This window comes from Scatophagus argus, chromosome 23 (assembly GCF_020382885.2).
Source record: "Scatophagus argus isolate fScaArg1 chromosome 23, fScaArg1.pri, whole genome shotgun sequence".
Classification (NCBI taxonomy): domain Eukaryota; kingdom Metazoa; phylum Chordata; class Actinopteri; family Scatophagidae; genus Scatophagus; species Scatophagus argus.
Window position 1 is genome coordinate 13,982,941 of NC_058515.1, and position 22,618 is coordinate 14,005,558.

At 44.7% G+C, this 22,618-nt stretch overlaps 3 protein-coding genes across 4 annotated transcripts in view; 1 reads left to right on the forward strand and 2 right to left on the reverse strand.

Moving 5' to 3' along the window:
* Positions 1 to 64: 64 nt before the first annotated feature.
* Positions 65 to 10,084, reverse strand: si:dkey-9k7.3 (circularly permutated Ras protein 1). 2 transcript variants are annotated; one of them, XM_046381036.1, is made up of 19 exons: positions 9,989 to 10,084; positions 7,623 to 7,674; positions 7,084 to 7,140; positions 6,109 to 6,243; positions 5,915 to 6,001; positions 5,742 to 5,827; positions 5,458 to 5,655; positions 4,801 to 4,845; positions 4,574 to 4,663; positions 3,824 to 3,975; positions 3,617 to 3,698; positions 2,859 to 2,983; positions 2,533 to 2,617; positions 2,189 to 2,295; positions 1,891 to 2,003; positions 1,627 to 1,738; positions 1,391 to 1,531; positions 1,124 to 1,217; positions 65 to 905 (listed from the first exon to the last, which is right to left on the reverse strand). In XM_046381036.1, the coding sequence occupies exons 1-19, from the start codon at positions 10,067 to 10,069 to the stop codon at positions 777 to 779; spliced, it is 1,971 nt and encodes a 656-aa protein (XP_046236992.1). In that variant the 5' UTR covers positions 10,070 to 10,084; the 3' UTR covers positions 65 to 776. The 2 variants fall into 2 exon arrangements, with proteins under 2 accessions (XP_046236992.1, XP_046236991.1); XM_046381035.1 differs by having other exon boundaries at positions 764 to 905; positions 1,124 to 1,531.
* Positions 10,085 to 10,920: 836 nt separating this feature from the next.
* Positions 10,921 to 15,688, reverse strand: tkfc (triokinase/FMN cyclase). The gene is made up of 17 exons (XM_046381043.1): positions 15,543 to 15,688; positions 14,822 to 15,011; positions 14,634 to 14,738; positions 14,310 to 14,497; positions 14,125 to 14,203; positions 13,940 to 14,029; positions 13,709 to 13,743; positions 13,517 to 13,601; positions 13,332 to 13,421; positions 13,121 to 13,237; positions 12,785 to 12,904; positions 12,249 to 12,386; positions 12,033 to 12,139; positions 11,842 to 11,948; positions 11,604 to 11,637; positions 11,391 to 11,483; positions 10,921 to 11,311 (listed from the first exon to the last, which is right to left on the reverse strand). Exons 1-17 carry the CDS (start codon positions 15,546 to 15,548, stop codon positions 11,153 to 11,155), a joined length of 1,743 nt encoding a protein of 580 aa, XP_046236999.1. The 5' UTR covers positions 15,549 to 15,688; the 3' UTR covers positions 10,921 to 11,152.
* A 754-nt stretch (positions 15,689 to 16,442) lies between these two features.
* The window catches only part of exoc6b (exocyst complex component 6B), a 65,724-nt gene continuing 59,548 nt past the window's right edge, over positions 16,443 to 22,618 (forward strand). Inside the window, exons 1-4 of the mRNA XM_046381022.1 lie at positions 16,443 to 16,666; positions 21,964 to 22,129; positions 22,219 to 22,266; positions 22,355 to 22,445. Of these exons, the coding sequence (XP_046236978.1) occupies positions 16,512 to 16,666; positions 21,964 to 22,129; positions 22,219 to 22,266; positions 22,355 to 22,445 (460 nt within the window). The 5' untranslated portion in view covers positions 16,443 to 16,511. The remainder of the gene's footprint in view (positions 16,667 to 21,963; positions 22,130 to 22,218; positions 22,267 to 22,354; positions 22,446 to 22,618) is intronic.

Consider the following 22,618-nt stretch of genomic DNA (forward strand, 5'->3'; position numbering starts at 1 on the left):
GCCTCACAAAGAAGCGTCAGGGGCCATTTTGTTTTGTCTTAATCAGAGCAAAATGGAAGTCAACCAGAAGAAACCCCCCTTTTTTATTAGTTGCTTTATATGACAATTTGGAGACAGATGTTTATGAAAATGCTTGTTTGTCAGTTCACACAAGTACGACTGCTTCATACACAATATTAATACCATCATCCAAAGGAGATTTTTTAAAACCACAAAGAAATGATTTTATTTGACACCTCAGCTGTTTCCACTGATGAAGCAAAATTCCTATAAAACAGGAATTAAAATAAAGAATGCAGATCAGTTCGGCTAAATTTCTCACGAGTGAGAAATTTTGTTGCTGTCCGTAACATCCTGTCCTGAACGCTGACCGTTGAAGAACTTCTGGCCAAAAACACATGTGGTCGGGCTTCCACTTTGGCCTTCTAATGTGGCTTCTCTTTTCTTTGACACATGCTACTGAAGGCAGTGAATGAAATGACAGATCAAAGATCAAAAAGATTCTTTGTTTTCAGCCACATCTTCAAGTTTCACGAACACGCAGTCACCGTCATCGGTCACAGTTCTCTATATCTCTATATATGATAAATGGGGTGGAGAATCCGTCGGTTGGCCATTTAAGCACAGTCAGTCTTCTGGTTTGAGTTTGAACAGTGCTGTGTCCTAGTCAGCTGTGCAACTAACCTCCTTCGAGTCCCGCCTGCTTCGAATAAGTTTTGAGCCAATATGGCTGAATATGAAATCTAGTCTCTGTATTCGCAGGTGACTGATTTTCTTCACATTCCTCCCATGAGAGCCGCCTTCTTCCTCCTCTTGGTTTTGGTTTTGCTCTCAGATGTGTTGCTGTTGACACTGCTGGCTCTCTTCATCTGGTACATCACTTTAGCTGCCTCGTCAGAGAGGATCTGCATGGGGGGAGGGGAGGACGAGATGATCAGTCAGCCTGTTCTCGGACATAAAGTCCCATCAGAAAGCAAATTAATGGAAGTCGTTCAACATTTTGGGAGCCTCACTCCACTGTGCAGTCACTTAGCGTAGCTTAGCATCAAAAACAGTTAGCGAGACAGCTAGCACTTCACATTTCGTGTGAATTAAAGAGTGAGTTATTTAATTGTGTGATTACTTGAGATTCTGTGGTGATGTCGTCACAGATCGTTGTCATGGTGTCCATCCAGTTGCTGTAGATATTCTCCTCCATTTGGATTGGCCTCTGCTTGCTGTGGAGCAGAAAGAGGAAGTGCACAGACACGCTAACCGAGTCCAAGTCCAAACAGAGACACTCATCCCATAGCATGTCCCCATAATATGAGCTGATGTCTGTATGTTAAACCGTTTGTTTTTACGTCCTGTATCTGGGGTCAAAGTGAGTTCAGAGGTCAGAGAGTCATACCTGATGTGGTTGAGCAGGTCTTGCTGCGCTTTTAGTTGCGTCTGCGCTTCCTGCACTCGACCCTCCATGGTTAAACTTGCACAGAGTTGAGCACAGTGAACGCCAAGCACCGCCGTGTTGAGGCTGCCGGCCCAAACCCGACTTCACACAGAAGATGAGTGATAGTTTTCAATATTTTACAAAGCTATACTTTTAACTTTGCAAACGTCCAGTGTCGAACCGTGTAGAGTGTTTACCTGCAGGTCGTAACTGGTCGCTGCTCAGTAATGATGCGCGTGACTTTTTGTTGGTCTCTGGTCTTGAAGCTCAGCTGGAGTTGGAATGGAAGTGTGGCCTTCTGGAGAAAAACTATGAAAACGATCGATTGGAGTCTACTTTGTAACACCCAGTGCCAATTTTAATTGAAATCACGCTGCTCAAAGTCCCCACAATGTCAGTGGGCTTGTGGGTCACCTTCCTCACGAAAGTGGATTTTGTAGAGACAATAAAACCGGTCTTACCATCCATAAACTCAGGTTTTACAGCAAACTGGACGGTGATCTCCAGCCCTCTGGTCACGTTCCCTATCTGTCTTATTAGTTTGTGATTATTTTCTTCCTCGTAGGGAAAATACCTGCAGGGAGACAGAGGGAGAGGACGGAATTAGAAAGAAACATAACAGAGCTACGTTTCCCGGGCAGACTTACAAAGTGTTAGCGCGTGGAGCCCTCGATCATGTTTCTATGTTCTTCTCACTTGTAGGTTTACATACGAAACAACCTGAGAGGCTCCTGTTACTGTGTTTTTGATGTCACTCACATCCCGTCAGGAGCTAGCAGGGTTGCCGTGACTCCAGTTGCGAGCACGTTGTCGATGGAGGCTAACTGGATCTCTGTTGCCACGGTGCCGATGCTCACCATGTTCACCTGCGCAGGAGAGGGAACAGGAGCTCGTATGGTGAAGTTTATTCGCTCTTGGCACTCAGGCATTCTTAGATTAGTTTCATATAGTGTGACATGTACATGCAATATGTTCTGCTACATCACATACGCCGAAAGAAAATACAGATGAGACATTGTCCTCTGTGCCAGCTTACTGATCTGACATCAGTTTAGACAAGACTCCGTGTTCATGTATCGTATTTATGTGAATTCGCGTCTCACCCGTCCTCCAGTCGTGTCCGCCAGGCTCCCGACGTCTGCCAGGCAACAATCAGTGCCCTCAAAAGTCATCACTGATATTATGACTCTGGGGGAAGAACAGAAAGAGAATATACTTTATCCAATTGGTATGATGATTTCATGTTTTAATTTTTGATTTGATAAGATTATTTGCACAGGAACATGCACTACTTGCATGATGATGTCATCGTGACAACTAAAATTTATTCACACTGACTCAACATGATAGAAATTTGGAAATTTTACATGTACTTAAAATCAACACTTTGGTCATATCTGTGTGTGTGTGTGTGTGTGTGTGTCCTCACCCACTCCCCACAGCCTGTTGAGACAGTTTTTGGTAGAAATATGGCGTCCCAGAGGAAAACAGAGAGGGACTTTCCTCCGCCTTGCCCAGGCCGATGTTAGCTTTGCCATCGGTGCACAAAATCACCTGCACAACACAGAAGATCGGGAACTTCATTACCCACAATTCTCCTTGTTTTTTTCCCTGTAAATTGGCAGTTGACTTTGTTGCTTTTCATTGTTAAGATGAGATGATGGACTGACACCCACTCAGTGCACACAATCGTGGTGAAATGACCACAAGCGAGTGACTGAGATTTGTTTTTGCTGTGCTGACTCACTTGGGTTTGATCAGTCAGTGTTACAGCAGTCTACGTGTAAGTGAGATATAAACATGAAATGCACTATATGGACAAAGATATTGGGACATCTGACCTGGCACTTTAATCACATTGCATTTTAAACTTTGCAGCTCTAACAGCTTCCACTCTTCTGATAAGGCTTTCCACAACATGTTGGAGTGTTTCTGTGGGAATTTGTGCCCATTCATGCAGTAGAGCATTTGTGAGGTCACACACTGATGTTGGACCAAAAGGCCTGGCTCACAATCTCCGTTCCAGTTCATCCCAAAGGTGTTGGATGGGGTTGAGGTCAGGGCTCTGTGTGGGCCAGTCAAGTTCTTCCACACCAAACTCATCCAACCATGTCTTTATGGTGGTAAGAAACGCTAGATTCCTGTCAGTTTACTAAAATGTTGCACTCTACCTTTAAAGTCACTCACCTTTGAGCCTGGGTACCTCGACGCGATTGCGACCGAGGCTAACGCTGCAGGACCGAGACTCGTAGCCCCGTGCTCCCTGAGGCTGAACACACACAAAAATATTAAAAACAAAAGTTCAACCTCTGCACCAAATGTACCAAAGACTTCTTTGCCATCACACACACACACACACACACACAGATAAAAACACACTCCATCATCGCTTACTCTTTGACCCTCTGGATTAGTTGGTTGTAGGTCTCAGCAATACAGTGAGGGATGCTGTAAGCCGCACTGCGTTCCCATATGTGGTCATAGTCAACCAGCGCCCAGTCCCTGAGAGTCAGAGGAGTACTAGTACCATCACCGTATACCACAACCTGTGAAACACGAACGGATGAGAAGGAGGTCAGAGGGTATTAAAGTGTGGCAGCATTTATGTGAGACTTTAGAGCACTTCTTCCCTTCAGAAGAAACATGTACAGCAAAAGGGAAGTAAGAACTGACTTCCACAGAGTGTGATAATCCGTTTGGGCAAACAGGAAGTCGTGTCCTGGTTTTTGTTATGGCAGGGTGAGCCAGGTGTTTTCATATTAGTGTACATAGCTCTTTTTATGGGTGGGAGTGGCTCTTCAGGTGTCACAGATTGTCCCTCTTCCCATGTACGGTAAATCCACTCAAACCTCTCAGGACTTGCGACACCTTGTGGCAGTTTATGATAAGGTGAACTTCAGACTCACGCGGATGTTTGTTTTGCCTTTATAGCCCTTTAATCACCCGGCGAGCCCTCACTTGGTGGGGAACCAGAGCTCTAGTGGAGTCTGGACTGAGACCGTGGTGTAACTAAAGGCTTCTTCAGATCTGAATTGTCAGAAATACATTTAAATAAAGCATGGCCAGCTAAAATTGTACTTGCTCCTTCTTCAGAATACGAATGAATGAGCTTCATTTTAAAGTGGAGGAACTGACTTCTCTTACCTCATCGTTGAACGTGACCAGAGCCACTCGCCTGTGTGGGGACTGCTGTAGGAGGGACGATAGCGTCCTCTGGAGGGCATCCTGGATACCCTGTGGGGGAAAAAATAAACAACCACCAAAATGTTTTAATCCCAATACAAGTCCACTATTACACGACAGGTAAAGAGTTTTGTCATCTCCTTAGTGATGTAGAAGTGAAGCAAACAACAACCAAAGGAACATCTCACCTCCAGTCTGGATATGTAGGCCTGAGATCCACTGCTTGATTTGACCTGAAGTGGAGCAAATATGATATGACTGATATTTCTCTTCACTTTGAAAGATTTATGGAATTATTTTACATCTATGCTCTGGTGATTTAAGGCCCTTTCATTTCTGGAGTTAAAGTCTTTAATTTGTCTGTCTGCAGATTGTGCCAGTGGTTCAAGGGGTTGTGTTGCAGCCATGAGGTGATCAGCTGGATCAATTCCAAAGCTTTTGGTAAGTATGAATTATTGACACACCAGATACACTATATAGACAAAAGTATTGGGACATTTTCAGCATTTTTCAGCTTTGCAGCTCTAACAGCTTCCACTCTTCTGTGAAGGCTTTCCACAACATGTTGGAGTGTTTATAGAGCTGTCTTTATGGAGCTTTGCTTTGTGCACTGGGGCACAGTCATGCTGGAATAGAAAAGGGCCTTCAACATACTGTCGCCACAAAGTTGGAAGCATAGCATTGTCCAAAATGTCTTGGTGTGCTGAAGCATTAAGATTTCCCTTCACTGGAGATCAGGGGCCGAGCCCAAACCCTGAGGAACTGCCCCATGAAGAGGAGTGTCTGGATACTTTTGTCTATATAGTGTATGTATATGTATGTTCCAGGTTTAGTCCGAGGCTAACCTCTGTAGTGACACTCATGCTGCCTGAGATGTCCACGCAGAACACCACCATCGTGTCCTCCAAGTTCTGGTAGTCGTCATCGCTCTGACTGGTCAGGTAAACGTCATCACTGTGCACACCTGCACGCTGACCGACACACACTTTGTCCATGCTGTTGTTCACACTGTTCTCACGTCCGCAGAACTCACACAGCCAAACCTGAACGGGAGGAAGAGGAGAAATTGTGGCGGTGTAGGAAAAAGAAAATGCAATACACTGAAAACTGAGGGATTAAAGGCGCTCACATTCATCTGCAAAGAACTCAGACATGACAGGGCAGCACTACATTTCCCACAATTCACTGGGCTCTGAAAAGTCTCCAGGCCTGAGGCTGTTTGGAGAGGGAGGGAAATGAAACAGGTGTGATAAAATAATCAAACAGGTGTGCGTCTGTGTGTGTGTGTTTGTCTTCTCTGACCTTTGCTGATGTCCACCAGTTTTGCAACGCTGAGGGAGACGACGTTGACGTTGGCTTTCAGCCCACCTCTTCCTTCCTGCTTGTCAACTGATGAAGCACCACAAAGGCACGAAAAAGGTAAAAATCTAATTATGGGAAAAGGGGGGCGGAGTCAGAGAGAGGAAGGCGGGGCTCAGGGCGCCAGTAAAACTCACCTCTGGGTGGGACGGGAGGAGGGAGGGAGGGAGGACCGAGTGCAGGCTGAAAGTGGGGGACAGGAAGGGGGAGAGGCAGAGAGGTCGGCCGGGGTTTTTTAAGACGCCGAGGAGGCAACGGAGGTGGAGGTGGACCTGAAGGCAGACAGAAAGAACTAATGGAAAGAAAGACGGCGTCCTGTGTAAGACATCAAATAAAGATCAAAACCTCTGATTACCTGAGACTGCACGGAGCTCGGTGTACAAATACTCGTCACAAATGAAGTACAGTCGTACAGGTACAAAAAACATAAGCATTAAAGTAGACTTAAAGTACCAAAAGTAAAAGTAGACCACTCAGAATACCGTATATCACATTAGTGGATTAGGACTAACGGATTAGTGGATTTGATCGTGTTTTGTGTCATTGAACTCAATCTGCAGAGTAACTGAAGTGAACGTGCACTCTGGATTGTGGTGGAGGAGAAGTGGAAGTAAAACATCTCAAAACTGTACTTTCCGCTGATATTTCTCTACTTTTACTTAAGTAACGTTTTGAAGTATTTGGGGTATATCCACCCCCACTCAAAGTGAAGGATCTCAGTGTTGTTTTCACCATCCACACGTGGTGCAAAATGAACAAGAGCCTGCAGATTTAGTGAGTTTTGTCGACTGAAATTCAGTCCGGCTTTGTTGTTGTTTAATTGAATTTATTTGCCAACCGTCTGTGTGTGAGGACTTCCCCTTGTTGCGCTGCTGTCTGCACATCTTCACTGCTGCATGCCCACACACACACACTCTCTCACACGTTACTACTTAATATGCTTTCCTGTTATTTGACTGCAATACTCTTGAGAATGTGATGAGCAGAAGAACAGCAGCTCAGACGTGTTGACCTTTGCAGATTTTCTGTGTGTGTGTGTGTGTGTGTGTGTGTGTGTGTGCGTATGTGTGTGTGTGTGTGTGCGTGTGTGTGTGCGAAGCAGAGAGACTTACCGTCCTGCTGTGTGACTGTCACTACGTTGTCATACTGCAGCTCGAGAAGAGAAACTCCTGTGGATGATGATGGCAAAACGAATTCATTGAGGCGGATTTATTTGGCTGACATAAATTCAGATATAATAAATTAAATGAAATCACTAATCTTGTTTTCAGCTGGACGTTAGCCAGTTAAAATTCCAAAAAAAATAAATAAAGGTAACATGATTGTACAGCTGAGTGCAGTCAAAGGGAATAAACTTATGCCAGCACTGAGTTTAATAGAAACCAACTTTTCCCAAAATGTCATTTTAAAAAACATTATATTGTTTTATAATGTTTCTTTCATCATATTGTTAATTTTCTGTTTAAGCCCCTTCACTTGAGTCACTTGTTTTCGTCCTTACTTGGGTTTTTGTACCGACTTTGTTTATTGCTATGCGCTAACGTAACAAAGAAAATTCCTCATGTGTGAAAACATACTTGGCAATAAACGTAATTCTGAAGTTCGGGGGGCAAAGACAGACTTAACATCCAAAATTTGTGAAGAAACTCACCTGCCCCATCAGGCCTCCAGTTACACACAACGTGACTGCAGGCGAACTCCATCTGAGGCGCACAGAGATACGAAACCTTTAAACACCCTTTTGACTTTTTAACTTTCCTCTGAACGTCACGCGCAGCTGATGCCTTCAGAGGCTTCACGAATGAATTGAAACGAAAAGGCACGAGACAGGCAGAAAAACGACCGCAGAAATTAGACAGATCAGCAATTAAACTGCGGCTTCCTGGCACTGGGGACTTGTTTTCACCATGGTAACCGGGCCGTCGATTTGGGTATTGTTCTTGCTAACAGCTGGGGGAGTAAAACCATGAAGGCAGTCATTTCCTGTTTGAACAACTGTAAGAGAAAGTGGAACAACTCGGTAAATAATAGCCCGGTGAGGGCGAAGCATCAGCCTCCACGGTCTGTTCGATATGCAGCACGTTGAACACATTTACAGGAGCTTAAATGGGCGGATGCAGCTGCCATGAGATCAAACAGGCTGCAGAGAGAGATGATGATCTAACCAGATCAAGGCCGGATGCTCAGACAGGCTCATCTTCACTCGTTTTGGGGATCAAACTGCTGAGGAAACCCTGATGCTGCTGTCGATTGCTGCTTTGAATCAAAATGCACTTTATTAAAGATCAAAATGACTTTATTAGTCTGTTAGTTGATGGGCAGAAATTTCTTCGGCAACCTTTTGCAAATAAATAATTTTTTTAAATCGTGTTCCAAGCAAAAAATACCAAACATTTTCTGTTTTAAATCAATGGAGGTTAAACGTTTTCGCATTTTGGAGTGTCTGACCAAACGAGCGACTTGAAGATGTCAGCTGAGGCTCTGAGAAACTGTAACAAGCATTTCATTTCAGTCACAAAGCAGAAAAGGAGGGCAGCAGCGTGGGCCTCCCGAACGCATCGCAGTCCGGTGTAGCTGCCAGCCTGTTTGAAGCGTTTTCTCTCAGCTTCGTGCAGATTCCTCGACTTGATGACTGAACGCTTCATGAAAGAGTAAAGAATAATCACACAGACCCTGAATCAGGAAATCAGCACACCAAAATGAAGACGAAAGCGATACCAAATACGTGCTTCGAAATGAGGTGTAACGTTCACGATATACGCTGCTGGAACACAACTGAGATCAGCTCGTACGTCTTCGGATAAATGTCAGAGAAGGTCGACCTTTCGGGAAACTCGTGATGACCTCACAGTCTTCTCACCTAACTGTCTGCAATTAAGTGAGAGGCCATCACTTTCGTGTCTGTCTTATCCGAAGGGAACAAAATCCACCTAGCAGCGCCTCTAAAGCTCAATAATCAACATGTTCTGTCACATTTCTTTAAATGTTTACTTCTACATTCTACAACTACAACTAATTAACTTCTTAAACCCAAAGAGTAAAAACAAGTATTTTTTTTCTCACATTTTGCTCACAGAAACTTTTGTTCTCTCATCTAACTGTCAACGAGAAAGTCAGTAGGTGTTTTCCTCAGGAGGTGGTGATCCTGTGGTTTACATCAGGCCTTCACAATAAGTGCTGACTGACATTCTTTTCCTGTCCCTGCATGTCCCTGTCTTCGGTGGACCAGGACTTCTTCTGTAAACCAGAGCTGCACTGTGGTCCGTGCTGTCCAATTGTCCTCCATGTGGCTCCCAGGCTGCGTTCAGCTCTGGTCCGCATTCATCGGTAGGCTGCAGAACCTGGTTCTGTTTGCCTGTTTGACCAGCTCCAGTTCCGATGTCCTTTCCCCACTGGACTCCGTCCTGGGCCCGAAACGCTCCTCATCCCGCCGGTCCCAAGTTCATGTGCTGAACCACACCACTGAGGTAACAGTCAGCTGACAGTGCTGCTATCTGCACAGCTAACTGAGCTAACAGAGCTAATGACAGCTGCGGTTAGCATCTCTCAGCGGTTACTCTGAGCTGCTGGAGTATGAAATCAACCAGTGGCCAGTTCTTACATATTGCACCTTTAAAAGAGCACACACTACTTCATACACAACATGTGCACTCAAACATCTTTTCTCCTGCAACTTAAGTCGCTGATCTCCTCACTTACCTTCTACATTCAAATTGTACCCAGCATTAATATGCGCTCACTCACACCTCCTATTAACTGAAGTTACTGACTTCTCATGGTAACATCTTGCAAAATGAGGCTATTTGGTTGTTTTCCACACAAGTCTGAGGCTAAATGTCTCACTCTGGACTTTTGACACTCAGTTACGTCAACTCAACCTGTTGTCTAGATGGTAAGCATGCTGTGTCTGTTTGTAAAGACAGATTATGACAGTCTTACACAAGTGAACGCACAAATTATCCTCCTCATACATCAGCACGGCAGTTAGAACACACAGTACAACAAGAAGACGGTTACCTTTGCCGCGGTCTGCGCTGTGCAGTGCCACTGGTGCCACAAGTGAAAGCCAGTTTGAAGTGCAGCAGGTTTATGATACATGTGAACGTGTGGGTGGGTTCATAGACTCTGAACCAGCGCTGTGCTCGTTTGTCAGGAAGTTGGCGGTGGAGGGGGGCGGTTAATCTTCAAGAGAAATAAAAGTTATAAAAGGAAGAGAGGCAGTGTTGAAAAAAGGGAGAAAAAGACTGCTATCCGTCTATAATCGCAAGCAAAGAAAGAAAGAATGGCATGTAAATAATGAAAAACTTCAGAAGTCAGCAGTTCGGTGTCCCCCTCAGCTTCTCATTGAGCTTCAGCCTTGCATTTGTGTCTTTGTGCAGACTAAGATGACTGACACAGGCACATGAATACATGACACAACAGACACATGCACACATTCTGCTGTGTAATAGTTACTTTATTATGCTGAATCAACACAGTTGTATCAAGAAAGTGCATTTAATCTATGTAGGAAATGAGATTTAACTGGAAATACCAGCTCGTACACCTCCGGGTACCAATCAAGCTGCACTTTGCCTCCATGACTCATCTAATGGACTGATAGAGAGCTTCGTCACATGGAACAAACACCTGAAGCTCAGTGCCATCAATTCGGTGTCTGACAGCACGTGAATTCTGGTCACAGTCTGCCCTTCTGGTCCTGAGTTATGCTACTGTTGAATGGACAGAAATCATGGAAATCAAGTTTGACTTCTTGGATTGAAAATGTCTCTCTGTGCTGTTGTAAGTTGTATGATATGTATGAGAGTTTTTTCTCTCCAGCAAGCCCCAAAACAGTTGGAATTTTCCTTTAATTAGAAAACTCAATTCGGAGAATGAGCTCTGGATTAGGAATGTCTAACTTACTTTTTACTGGTTATAAGCATCTTTAAAAATGTCCATACCAACAACTATTTCATTGTTGCTAACAAGCTATATTCAGTTCATGATTCAACCCTGTAAGAGTTAAACTAAATAATCATTCAGATCAATAATAACAACAATTTCTTCAAGTCCTGTTTGCAAAGTATTAAACTTAGCTTGCAAAAACTTGAAATGTGCTTCAAAGAGGTACAAATCACAGGCAGCAGTTAGTCACATTAGCGTGGTGAGTATTCATCTGTCCAGATACTTTGTTCTGGGTTACTTCTGCCCCTCCAGTGACTCCAGCACGGCTCTAAAGATGGCAGCCACAGCGACGGCTCCGGGGTCGGGCAGGGTGACCCGCTCGGCTGCGATGTAGCTTGCTCGTCCCGCCCTCGCCGTGAGGGTACGGGTCGACTCCGCCCCCAAGGCCGCTTTCTAGAGGAGAGAGGGAAAGAAGGAAGGTAAAACATGAGGCAGCTCAGGGCAGACACTCAATAAAAGTCTGTTCATGTACCTGAACAGCAGCCTGCAGTGTAGCCATCTGACCACCAGGTGGTGCTGTGGTCAGCTTCATCAGCTCGTCCACAGCAGGACACAAAGCATCCAACTGAGAAACGCAAACGGAGATATGAAGACAAAGCGGCTATTAAATTAATCTTTATAAATGATGTAGAAATAGTATATTAATCAGGAAATACTAATACTAAAAATTAAAAAACAACTTCACCATCGTTCTGTCTCCAGTGTCAGCACCACCGTATCTGAAAGACAGTTAACATTACAGCCCATTAATATTCATGTTACCTGTGTTTTAATTGTACTGTTCTTCATTTTCATTATTATTTCAGAGCAATTGGTTATTAACCAGTTAACTGTAAAAACATTGAGGCACGGGTAGTTTCGGCGAGTGCACAAGTTTTCCATTTACAATAGTTTAAAAGTGTAAAAGACACGCGACCACGCACCTCTTCATGGCCTGTGTCCCAGCATGCATTGCATTGGCCCAGGCTGCAGCGTTGCTCCGCCCCTCAGTCACATGGCTGGCCGCTGCAGTCAGGAACAGACTGTACAACTAAGAGACACACGGAGATGAGTGTGTGTGTGTGTGTGTGTGTGCGGGTGAACATAGTGGAAGCTGTCAGTGACAAAAACCAACCGCTCCAGAAGATCCTCCCATCTTCTCCTGCACCAATCCAGCGAGGACTGATAACAGTTTCCCGGGGCAACCAGGGACCGCGTGATGCTGGAGCCACTCCTGAATGGCTGGATGAGCATTTTTACAGTTTTAAAAGACTTCAGCATGTGCTCCTTGATTCTGCTCAGCAGCTTGTGTGTCATTTTGCTGCTGTTGATGCTACGTGCTGTTTCTCACCTCTAGCAGCCTGTGCATGAGTGTTCCCACAGTCTCCGTCCCCTGCTGCTCGGTCCAGGGAGTTCAGTTCCTCCTGCTTGTCCAACAGCGTGGAACAAACTCTCTCTAGTGCTTGACGCATCACAGGACTCAGCAATCCTGGCAAATTTCATTTAAACATTTATTTTTACCACTTAATCATAGCTCATGATGCTTTCCACAGAATGAGGGACAAGAATGATAGAGCGTCAACTCGAATGGCAGTTTGCAAAGCCTGGAAATTAGCTTAACTGAACTGCAATTCCTCTAATGGCCACTAGCTGGCTGTAATGAGCAAACATACGGCTTCTCTTTCGAAACACAAAATCAATACATTACTTCACATTATGGATTTTGGTTGTGAATATCATGGTGTTAAGGTATTATGACTGACTACGTATTGATTGACAATTGACAACAGGTGCGAGCTTTCATTTGCTCTTCTTAAGCGTCGTATCACACGGATGCACGTCATACTGCAGCACAGGTGCACACCGTGGGTAACCCTGGAATCTGACCTTCAGAGTGTGTGTCATCCTGTGGTCGAGTGATCATGGCGGGAGGATCGGTGACGTGGCTGCGTCCGCTTGCGCACACATTGCTGAGGTTTGGCCAGGCGGGGGCGCTGGTCTGAGCGTCTATATGGGGTGGAGGATGACACTGAAGATGCTTACATGTATTAAATAAGCAATATAATGTGTTAATTAGTGAACCTTTATGTTACGCTAAGCCGCTCCAGCTCCTTACTTAGCACACTGCTATAACAGTGCTATTGATCTTCTCTCAAGTAATTTTCCAAAAATGTTGAACTAATCCTTTAAGAACAGATCGATTAAAAACGTGTGCGTGCTCACCAAACAGTCTCAGAGTTTCCCGGTTGGCCCTCATCACGGTCAGCGACACTCCCGCCATCTCCAGCGATGTCATGAACGAACCGGACATCACCCTGGCAACCACCACGCCGCGACTCTCTGTTACCGTGGAAACCGCCATGGCATTTCATTACATCTTCATCATCATGTGGGTGTTAATACATGAGCACAGACGAGAACGTGGATCAGTTACCCAGACAGATGATGGCCACTCGTGTCACCACAGCCATCTCCAGACAAGACAGAGCTCCCAGGTTGTTAACACACACAACCACGTTGTCTCCTGCAGAGAAGAGCACAGACTCGCTCGCTTTCAATGCAAAATGCCTGCCTGTGTGTTTGAACAAAGAGAGACGTGATTGGTTATACTCAGAGGACCTGGCTTGAGAGGCAGATGCGATTGGCTCTCAGGGTTGGTCATGTGATCGATCATGGTCCTCACCACCTCATCTGCGGACGCCACCTGATTAACAGGAAAAACTAATAAAATAAAATGAAAGTGGAAACAGAAAGCGATGAGGACGCATTTAAGTCGCAGGTTGAGGCTGGTTTGGGCTGAATCTGAGTCACCTTTGACCTTTTAATGCCAGGTTCCCCGTGGATTCCTGAAGGAGACGGAAAACACCAGTCAGCTTTTGTATTTTTGTGAAGTCTGACAGATACTTTTGAATCACTCCGGGAACGTGGATCTGGTTCATTAAAAATCTGAACAACTGGTTTGAGAGCTGCAATCCTCTATTCGTCCTTTTCTGATTCCACCTTTTCTCCTCCTCCTCCTCTCATTTCTTCATCGTCCCTCACCCAGTCCCAGCTCCATGTCTCCTGGCGGCAGGTCAAAGGAAGGCAGGCAGCCTGGGACGCTGCACGGAGACAGACTCACCCCGAGTGTACCTGAACACACACACACACACACACCAAGCCAAACTCATTAGGAAAAGTGTGTGAGTGTTTCTGCTGAGCTTTGGCTGGGTGGAAAACACACTCACCGATCCCCTTCAGAGCCTCCGTCACCTTCAGAACAATCTGGTCCAGTGAGCAGCCTTCCTCTGCCAAGGCCCCCGCCAGCTGACAGGAAGTGTGACCAGAGGTGCAACATTTTCACAAACGAAACATGTGTGCTTAGCCTCACGGCAAATGACTTGAGGCAAAGAACGAAACGGTTGTGGTTTACCTTGTGTATGAAGACCGTGCCACACAAGCCTCTCCTCCCGGCCTTACTGGGCCGGTCGAAGGCGCAGTCGTCAGCAACGATCACCATGTCAACGGCGACCCCGCCATGACGGGCCTGCTCTGCAGCCAGCCCGAAGTTGAGGCGATCGCCGGTGTAGTTCTTCACGATGAGAAGGACCCCGGAGGCGCCTGTGCAGGGAGGAGGCTTGTTTGTCTTCAGGTAACTGCCTTCTAATTGCATCACTCTTTGAATAAACACTTGCTGTGTTTCGACAGAGTGAGTTCTGTTGTGCTGTGCTTGCATTTAATAACTAGCATCCTTTACCTGCATTGTGCAAGGTGAGAATGGCAGCCAGGATGCTGGCAGGAGGTGGAGATGCAAAAACTCCACCTGCTACAGCGGCTGACAGCATACCTGCCCCGACATAACCTGAAGGCACAGGGAGGGAGAGATGTGAGAAACAGGAGATAAGATCATTGAATCTACTCTGCACCACGCTGTAGAAGTCCCACCCCCGTGTGCCGGCTCGTGTCCCGACCCCCCGCCAGACAGCAGGGCCACTTTGCCCCTCAGGTTGTCCAGGTCGGACCGAAGCACGACTCTGTGGCCCTTCAGCAGAGCCAGGCCCCCGCTGGCCCTCACGAGGCCGCAGAGAGCCTCGTCCACGCAGCTGTCTGCTGAGTTTATCAGCTTCTTTCTGGTCTGAGAGGGAGAGACAGCAAGAAAAGATGTGAGGTGAGTGTAGCTCACGAAATACATTTTGTGATTTTCTAAAATGGCCACTTGTGTGTCAAAGTGCGTCCTGTACCAACATGCAAATGCTGCTTATCACTCTGTCCATGATCATAATGACGACACTGGTTCTGCATAACGACTACTTCAGTAATATTTATACTGTGGTAGTCAAATATACATCTTCTGTGTGTGTGTGTGTGTATGTGTGTGTGAATAAGGTCAGACGTACATAAGCACACACTGTAAAAATCCAAGTTTACACAAGCTGCACAATTAAGTTTAATTTGCAACAGCAACACAGTATAAAAAGCGGGGATTACTTAAGTGCTCTATCACTGCAGTGGACTCTGATCCTGTCGATTAACAAGTGCACAACACAACGCGAGCTCAAGCAGGCCGACAAAACACTCGTGTCGTCCTTCATGTCGACTCACACAAAATGCATCTCTTCACCGATGTTCGTTAAAGTCTGTAATATTCTTTATTTGTTTGTTTTACCTCCATTTCAACTCTTCTCGCTTCTTTTTCCTCCCAACAGCAGGTTGAAGCAGGTGAGTTAAGTCAGGCAGATTTGGTAAGAACACCACCGGATGTAATAAAAGTTTGACTACAAAATAAAAGCGTACGATTGGTCTAATTTTATAAAAGAGGGTAATAGTTTATTTGGGGTGCAGAAAGAAAGTCACTATTAGGCTATTTAATAATTCATTATGTCAACAGTACACCGAGATAAGGCCTAACATTAGATATAATAGCTTTATCATTAAATTGAAGTGAGTAGCAGTCTGTGTGGTATGGTTTTTATTTGAAAAGCTGAGAGGAAGTCTTGCATGATATTTCAGTGGCAAAGTGAGTTTGAGTCTCCACGCAGAAGCCAACCGCGCCCACGATTTTGTTTCCGGTTAATGGATAAAATTTGGCATTAGGCACCCAAATTTTTTCAATCAAGAAAACAAATAATATGATATAATATAATATAATATAATATAATATAATATAATAATTTGCCCTTTGGGTTGCTTGCTTACAGTACAGTATGTGAGAAATGACAGAAAAATTAACTTGAAATTTTAATTTTTTTAATTAAAATTAAAATAAATGCAAGTTGTTGTTTGCCATTTGGAAGAGATCCATGTATGGGAGGTTACATACAAAGATGCTGAGTTTTAAGTGTCATTTATTATATGTATATAAGTATATTATAATTATATATATGATTATTACAATTATCAATAATTGCAATTAATCACACTGATTTATCTTACTATAGTGATTCATTTAACTACAATTCTGACTCATCAAATACCCTTTTTTTTCCAATAAAAATCCAACATCAAATTTAACTGTTTATGACTGTGTCCTGCCTCATGAAACTTTACTGTCCCTCCTCACACAACGGAAACTCCGCTCGCTCGGGCTGCTCCGTTAAGACATCGAACCAACCCTCATGTTCGTCCTGAATGACGCATGAGCCCAGCCAGTCCGCTCGGCTCAGCTCAGCTTAACTCGGAACCGTCCAGAGCAACATGCAGGATGGCGAGTGTGGAGACAGCCGCCGAACACGAACGTATCCTGCGGGAAATCGAGAGCACAGACACCAACTGTATCGGACCGACCCTCCGGTAAGTTCCCGGCGGCTGTCCTCCGTAGACCCGTGAGAACGGCGGCACCTACGGCGTCAAACCGCTAAGGGAGTGCGGCTAGCTGTGACTAGCACCGAGTTAGCAACTCCTTCGGGACTCCGGGAGCTTGCTCAAAACTTTACGCTCATGTGTCCATTATCGGACAGCTAGGCGGCTAACTTTAGCAAACAGAAAAGCTAGCTAATTCACAGGAAGGACACTGGTGTATAAGCCAACACATTGAGTCCTGAATGTCTGGGATGGCCTAACGGCTTTAACCCGACGTTGTCGTTTTAGCTTTGTCACCAAAGTTTGTCAACTTATCCGAAACTATTTCGGCGACTTAGCTAGCGTCCGCTAACTTAGCTACCTAATTGGCATTCTGTTCAGAGGTGCGAGAGCTTACAATCAACAGTCGAGGTTGTTTGTAGTTGCGACGCTCTCTTTGTTTGTCTGTTGGCTCTTGTGTTTATCACTGTTTACTGGAGCTAGAGGGGCTTTGGTTGCTACTTATTTAGATGGTGTTTAGCAGCAGAAAACACAAATCAAGGAGTGTCAAGTGCAGCAGCTTTATCGAGTCCTGCCCCTCGTCTAAGTATCGTTACACAATGAATGAGACCTCATATTCTCCTGGGGTTGCCCGGTTTGCGGTTTAACGCCGCATTACACACCACACAGAGCGCGACTGATTGACATTGATCACGTGTCTTAATGTTTATGAGTTTTTAGACCGTTTTTTTGTGATTTAGTGGAAAGTGCACCTGAAGACTGAATGGCTTTCCTGTTCGTTTTGGTGTTCGTGCCAGCGGAGGATGTGTCCCTGAATGCAGCACAGCTCCAGCTGGGTCTGGAATTGAAATGGTTCTCAGCCCTGTGTGTGCCCAGCTTCTCTGTTGTGTGTGTGTGTGTGTATACTCCCAAAACTCCAAAAACACAGAGAGGATATGGTCAGGTTTTTGAGTACTCACTACTTAGAAGCAGTGTCATCTAAAAATGACATTGATTGGTTTTTAATCTGATGCTAGTTTCTTCCTGTTGGTAGAAACCTTGGCCAGGAGTCTTAGGAGTGATTGTCCAAAGAGGAAATAAGTAACGAATAAACGGGGAAATGCAAGAGAGGAACTGGAGTATTGAAGGGTCATTAGAGGTTTGGTGTTGCGGATGTGTTTTTCCACTTATCCCCCTCGTGTTGATTATTTTCACCAGGCCAGTTACTGTGCCCGATGGGACGTGAGCAAGCCCGGAAGTGTGTGTGTGTGTGTGTTTACTGGGCATTTTTAGATTCAGACTCATATGACTTGACAACCTTGTGTGACACCTCTGGCCGCCACATTCTCCTCTGAGTGGGTTTGTGGGCTGTTCAGTGGGTTCAGGCGAGCAGACCGAGCGATGTTTCATCTCTTCCTGTCTGTATGTCTGTCTGTAACCACTCACTCATGCTTAAAAATATGCTGGCACAGCCTATGTTTAGAACTGTCAGACACACCATCAGCTATATTTAACCTGAGAGGGATGTTTTAAACAGAGTCCTAATAGGCAAGTGTATCAGATGATGAAGGATGCAACTGTTTCCTTTCTGTGGAATCGTACTGGAACAATACTTGCAGCTCTGGTGCTGTTTTATCAGACAAAACCGACTGTAATTGTTTTGTTGTTCCTCTTATGTTGAGCACGTGTTCCTCAAAGATAAAAATGTTTGTCTCTGCTGGCGCGTTTTCCTGTAGTTCTTCAGTACATGAAGCCAAATATAGGAAGCAACAAAGCGAATGGAAAAAGTGGCTGGAAATTAAGAGTTTGTAATGTTGATTAACTTGTCGTCTGTCAGTTTTTCCTGTTTCAGAAATAACTGGGTTTTTTAGCTGCAACTATTGATTAAGTAGAATATAAATGCCTGAAAGGATTGAATAGATTATTTCAGCATTACTGCAGTATGTGGAAATTGACTTGAGGTGTGTAAGATGCTTTACTTCGGAGCTGAACTGAGTAGTCATTTAATCTATTAGTCAGTTATTAGAAGATTAACGATGTTATTAGGAAATTCTCTGATTGCAGGGTCTGGGAAGTCATGATGGACATGATCATGGATCATGATGAATTGAGAAAATAATCTGCAGATGTATTGATAATGAAAATATTATTTATTTGCAGCTATATTGTGATTTTTCAGCTTTGTACATTGCTGTTATGGCACCTGTTTTGCATAATTTTGTATATTTTTTTAGCTATATTTAACCTCCCCCAAACCATCCCCAGTAGTGAATTTCCCATGACTAAGACTCTTCACACATCCAGACAGGACAGGTTGGCAGTGTGTCCTCCTGCAGCAGCAGCATGCAGGTCGAGGCCGGCTGCAGCATTCCTCCCTGACAGCAGGATATCTCAGGATACATCTGACAGGAGCAGGACTGATCAGTCGGCCAACTCCCTCCAGTTACAAACATTCATCTAAATGTGGAAAACGCTTGGCTCTGTCTGTGTGTCCCTCCATGGAACGGGCTTAACTTCAGGTCGCAGTGGGTTGGGTCTAATTGCTGGTGTTTGGCTCCCTGAATGGTTTTGCTTCAGCTGATTTAATCAGAATTAGGCACAGCAGTTTGTCTGTTGCGTGTTGGACTTCTGGTGCGCAGCAGCTCCTTAAGTTTGAGGTTGTTGTGATGTTGAGTTGTTGTTCTTTATGCTCGTTTCTCAGGTTGCTGTCCAACTTTGATTCTGACCTTAAAGTCATTTGTCTTGGCCAAATTGTAGTTATGGAGGATATTTTTTTAATTTTATTTTAATTAGCTTTTTAAACTTTTAAGCACTAGGTTGGGTTGTTTTGCTTCAGGCTAATGTCAGAAAACTGAGATGTTTATAAGACATTTCGGTGAATTTGAACCCGGTTATTTTCTGCCTGTTCCTGACTGTGTGTGTGTGTGTGTGTGTATGTGTGTGTGTGTTGCTTCAGAAACGCTGAATGTGTCACAATCTCTTATGTTTCTTATCTGTGTGTGTCTGTGGCTGAGTTCATTTCAAGGTGTGTTGTGTAGGCTAATCTAATCAGTCGATTAAAGCCGTGCAGCAAAGTGCAAGAAAAAAAAGAACCTCTGACAATAACTTTAAAGAGATGTGTGTGTGTGTGTACGCGCACACACGTGTTTAGCTCCACCCTCTTGTTTAACTGTGCAGCTGGTGGGGTTCGTCAGATTTAGCCATTAATAACAGGGAACCTTTACGTGTGTGCTCATTATGTGGTTTCCTGCTTTATGGCCACGGAAAACGCTTGTTTCTGATTGGTTGGCAGGCTGTTATTCAAAATGCAGCAGCTCTGACATTTTGTTTGACAGTTAAACCACAGTTTGAATTAATGCACTTTACCATCCGTTAATGCTACTGGAGAGAGTATGCTCACAGAAATTAAGAGACAGACTGAGGTTGAAGTTGCTGTCATCTTTGCGTTTTGAGTCCTCGCTTTGCTTCTGAAAGATGCCCGTCGAGTTGGTTTTGTCCGTCTTAAGTTGGTTTGGGATTCTCACCATCCACACAAGGTGCTGGTTGGTCATGAGTCCTCTGGTCTCTGATTACAGCCATGTTGAAAATGTCCGTGTGGAATATTCCCACACTTATGACGTGTAACGAGGACTGTGTGTGTGTGTCTGTAAGGCTGTGCTAGTGAATGACAGGAGGGAGTAACTTGCCACAAGCTTGTTACAGCCCACACACACACACACACACACACACACCCTGCTGAGTCATCAGTCTGCACTTGGGAGGACACACAAACACACACACATCCATTCATACACACTTAAGGGCTGGTGTGCTTGTTTTAAGTGGGTTAAGATCCTATTTAGCCAGCTGTCGAGCAGCCAGCAGCTCGGCCCTGAATTTCCTCGAATGGAAGACACACACACACACACACACACACACACACACACACACACACACACACACACACGCACACACACACACGCACACAGCTGTTTACAATGATGTCATAACTCAGAGCACATTTCTTGAACTTCTGCATGTCAGAACTCCTTGCTTTCAAATTCCTTGTTTCTCAAATTTACCGAGCCTGCTGTCTCCTCCTCCTCCTCCTGCTCCTCCTCCTGCTCCTGCTCCTGCTCCTCCTCTTTCTGACAGGTTTTGATGTGGACAACATATATCATGATGTCTTGGCGCCAGAGATCTCAGTGGTCGATGACTGACTGTCAGCCATCGGCCCAGTTCCGTTAGACGTAGAATATAGAAATGTGGATAGTGTGACGATACTGTAGGTTAGACTATTGGTGCTTTCACAAAATATTCACATAAGTATTGATACTCATCTACATCACTGCTGATTAAGTGGGTCAGGGGGGATATTAGGACACCTGCAGCAGCAGGTTTGTTTTGTCAGCTTGCACAGACTTTGGACTCACAAACATTCTGGTAGCTCATTGTATGACTTTTAGATGTGTGGTATTTCTGAATGTCTTTGTTTGATGTCAGCAAACACTGGAGGCTCTGTGTGTGTGTGTGTGTGTGTGTGTGTGTGTGTGTGTGTGTGTCTAAAGAAAGCACATTGTGGCGTCAGACCTGCTCTCTATTGTACAAGTGGGCTATTTCCTGGTCAACAGGAGGAAGAGTGGTGAGGTCACGTCATACACAGGTGTGTGTGTGTGTGTGCTGTTTTGGGAAGGGACAGAACACAGGAAGTGGTGTGATCACTATTACAGAGAAGGCGTGTGCACAGAAATACTCACATGCTGTTTTTCTGCGTCTGTGTTCTCCTGAGACCAGCTTCATAAACTGGAGGAAGGAGAAATGTTAGATAAATTCTGTTTTGTTCTGTCTTGGGGTTCTTTGGGGTATTTACACCAAATGTATGTCCCACATCCCACAAAAACATTTTTTTTGTTATTATTTTTAATCTCCAGCGACACATTTGAGTTGGCTGCTAATGTTTGGTGAACCGCTTGTTGCAGCTCTCAGTTTTCAGCAGTCAAGTGCTCTGAATCTCATGTAATTAACCTGAAATGACAACCACTGACACCTGACCAAACGTTATACCAGCCAGTTAGCCCACACTCCTTTTCAAGTTCCTAAGCACTAATTTCTCTGATGTTTAATCAGGAAGTTTAAACTTAGAAACTCCCAGCTGTGGATGTGTGGGAATGTGGAGCAGGTTGTTGCTGAAGAGCTTTGCAGCAACGCCCCCTGGTGGGTGTATTTTGTACCTGCACCAATTCCACAGCTGTATGCTGTTTATCTGCAGAATCAAAATGTCTCACCTCTTCTTACCTGTCGTCTTCTTCTTTTATTTTTTTTTTCTCCAGGTCGGTGTACGACGGTCAGGAACATGGGCTCTTCATGGAGAAGCTGGATGCGCGGATCAGGAACCACGATCGAGAGATTGAGAAGATGTGTAACCATCACTTCCAGGGGTTTGTCGACTCCATCACAGAGCTGCTCAAAGTACGAGGGGAGGCGCAGAAACTGAAGGTGAGGAGGGACCGTGAGGGTGGAGAGCCCTGAGTAACAAAGACTCCAGTAATTTTCTTTCATTCATCTGTTGTTTTTTCCTCTCTCAGAGTCAGGTGACTGAAACCAACAGGCGTCTCCAGGATGATGGCAAAGAGGTAAACTGATTCAAATATGTGTGCTCTCCAATCAGAAGGCTTTTCAGCTGATGCACCTTCCTCTGCCTCTTCTTTGTATTCTTTTCAGCTCACCAGCTCCATGGAGGAGCTCAAACTGTGCCGAGTGCAGCAGAGAAACATCGCTACGACCATAGACAAACTGACACACTGCCTCCCAGGTAACACACACTGGATGTGAGCATGAGATGCACGTATACGATATTATTTATGGGCTTGTGTTTGAGTGTTGACGTTGTATTTAAGGTAGATGTGTTTTTACACCAGCTCTGCTCATGTATACGGACAAAAACTTCAAAATAAAACAATTCCAAAAACTTTTTTTTTTTTCTTT

Coding starts and splice junctions, on each gene's coding strand:
- si:dkey-9k7.3 (XM_046381035.1), bottom strand. CDS start 10,069: ATGTATCATAAACCTGCTGCACTTCAAACTGGCTTTCACTTGTGGCAC. Junction 5,828..5,914: donor ACTGGTGGACATCAGCAAAG/GTCAGAGAAGAC, acceptor CTCTCCAAACAG/CCTCAGGCCTGGAGACTTTT. Junction 5,656..5,741: donor TGAGTTCTTTGCAGATGAAT/GTGAGCGCCTTT, acceptor CCTCCCGTTCAG/GTTTGGCTGTGTGAGTTCTG.
- tkfc (XM_046381043.1), bottom strand. Junction 13,238..13,331: donor AGTGGCCATCATCTGTCTGG/GTAACTGATCCA, acceptor CCACGGTAACAG/AGAGTCGCGGCGTGGTGGTT. Junction 12,140..12,248: donor TCATGCACAGGCTGCTAGAG/GTGAGAAACAGC, acceptor ATGCTCATCCAG/CCATTCAGGAGTGGCTCCAG.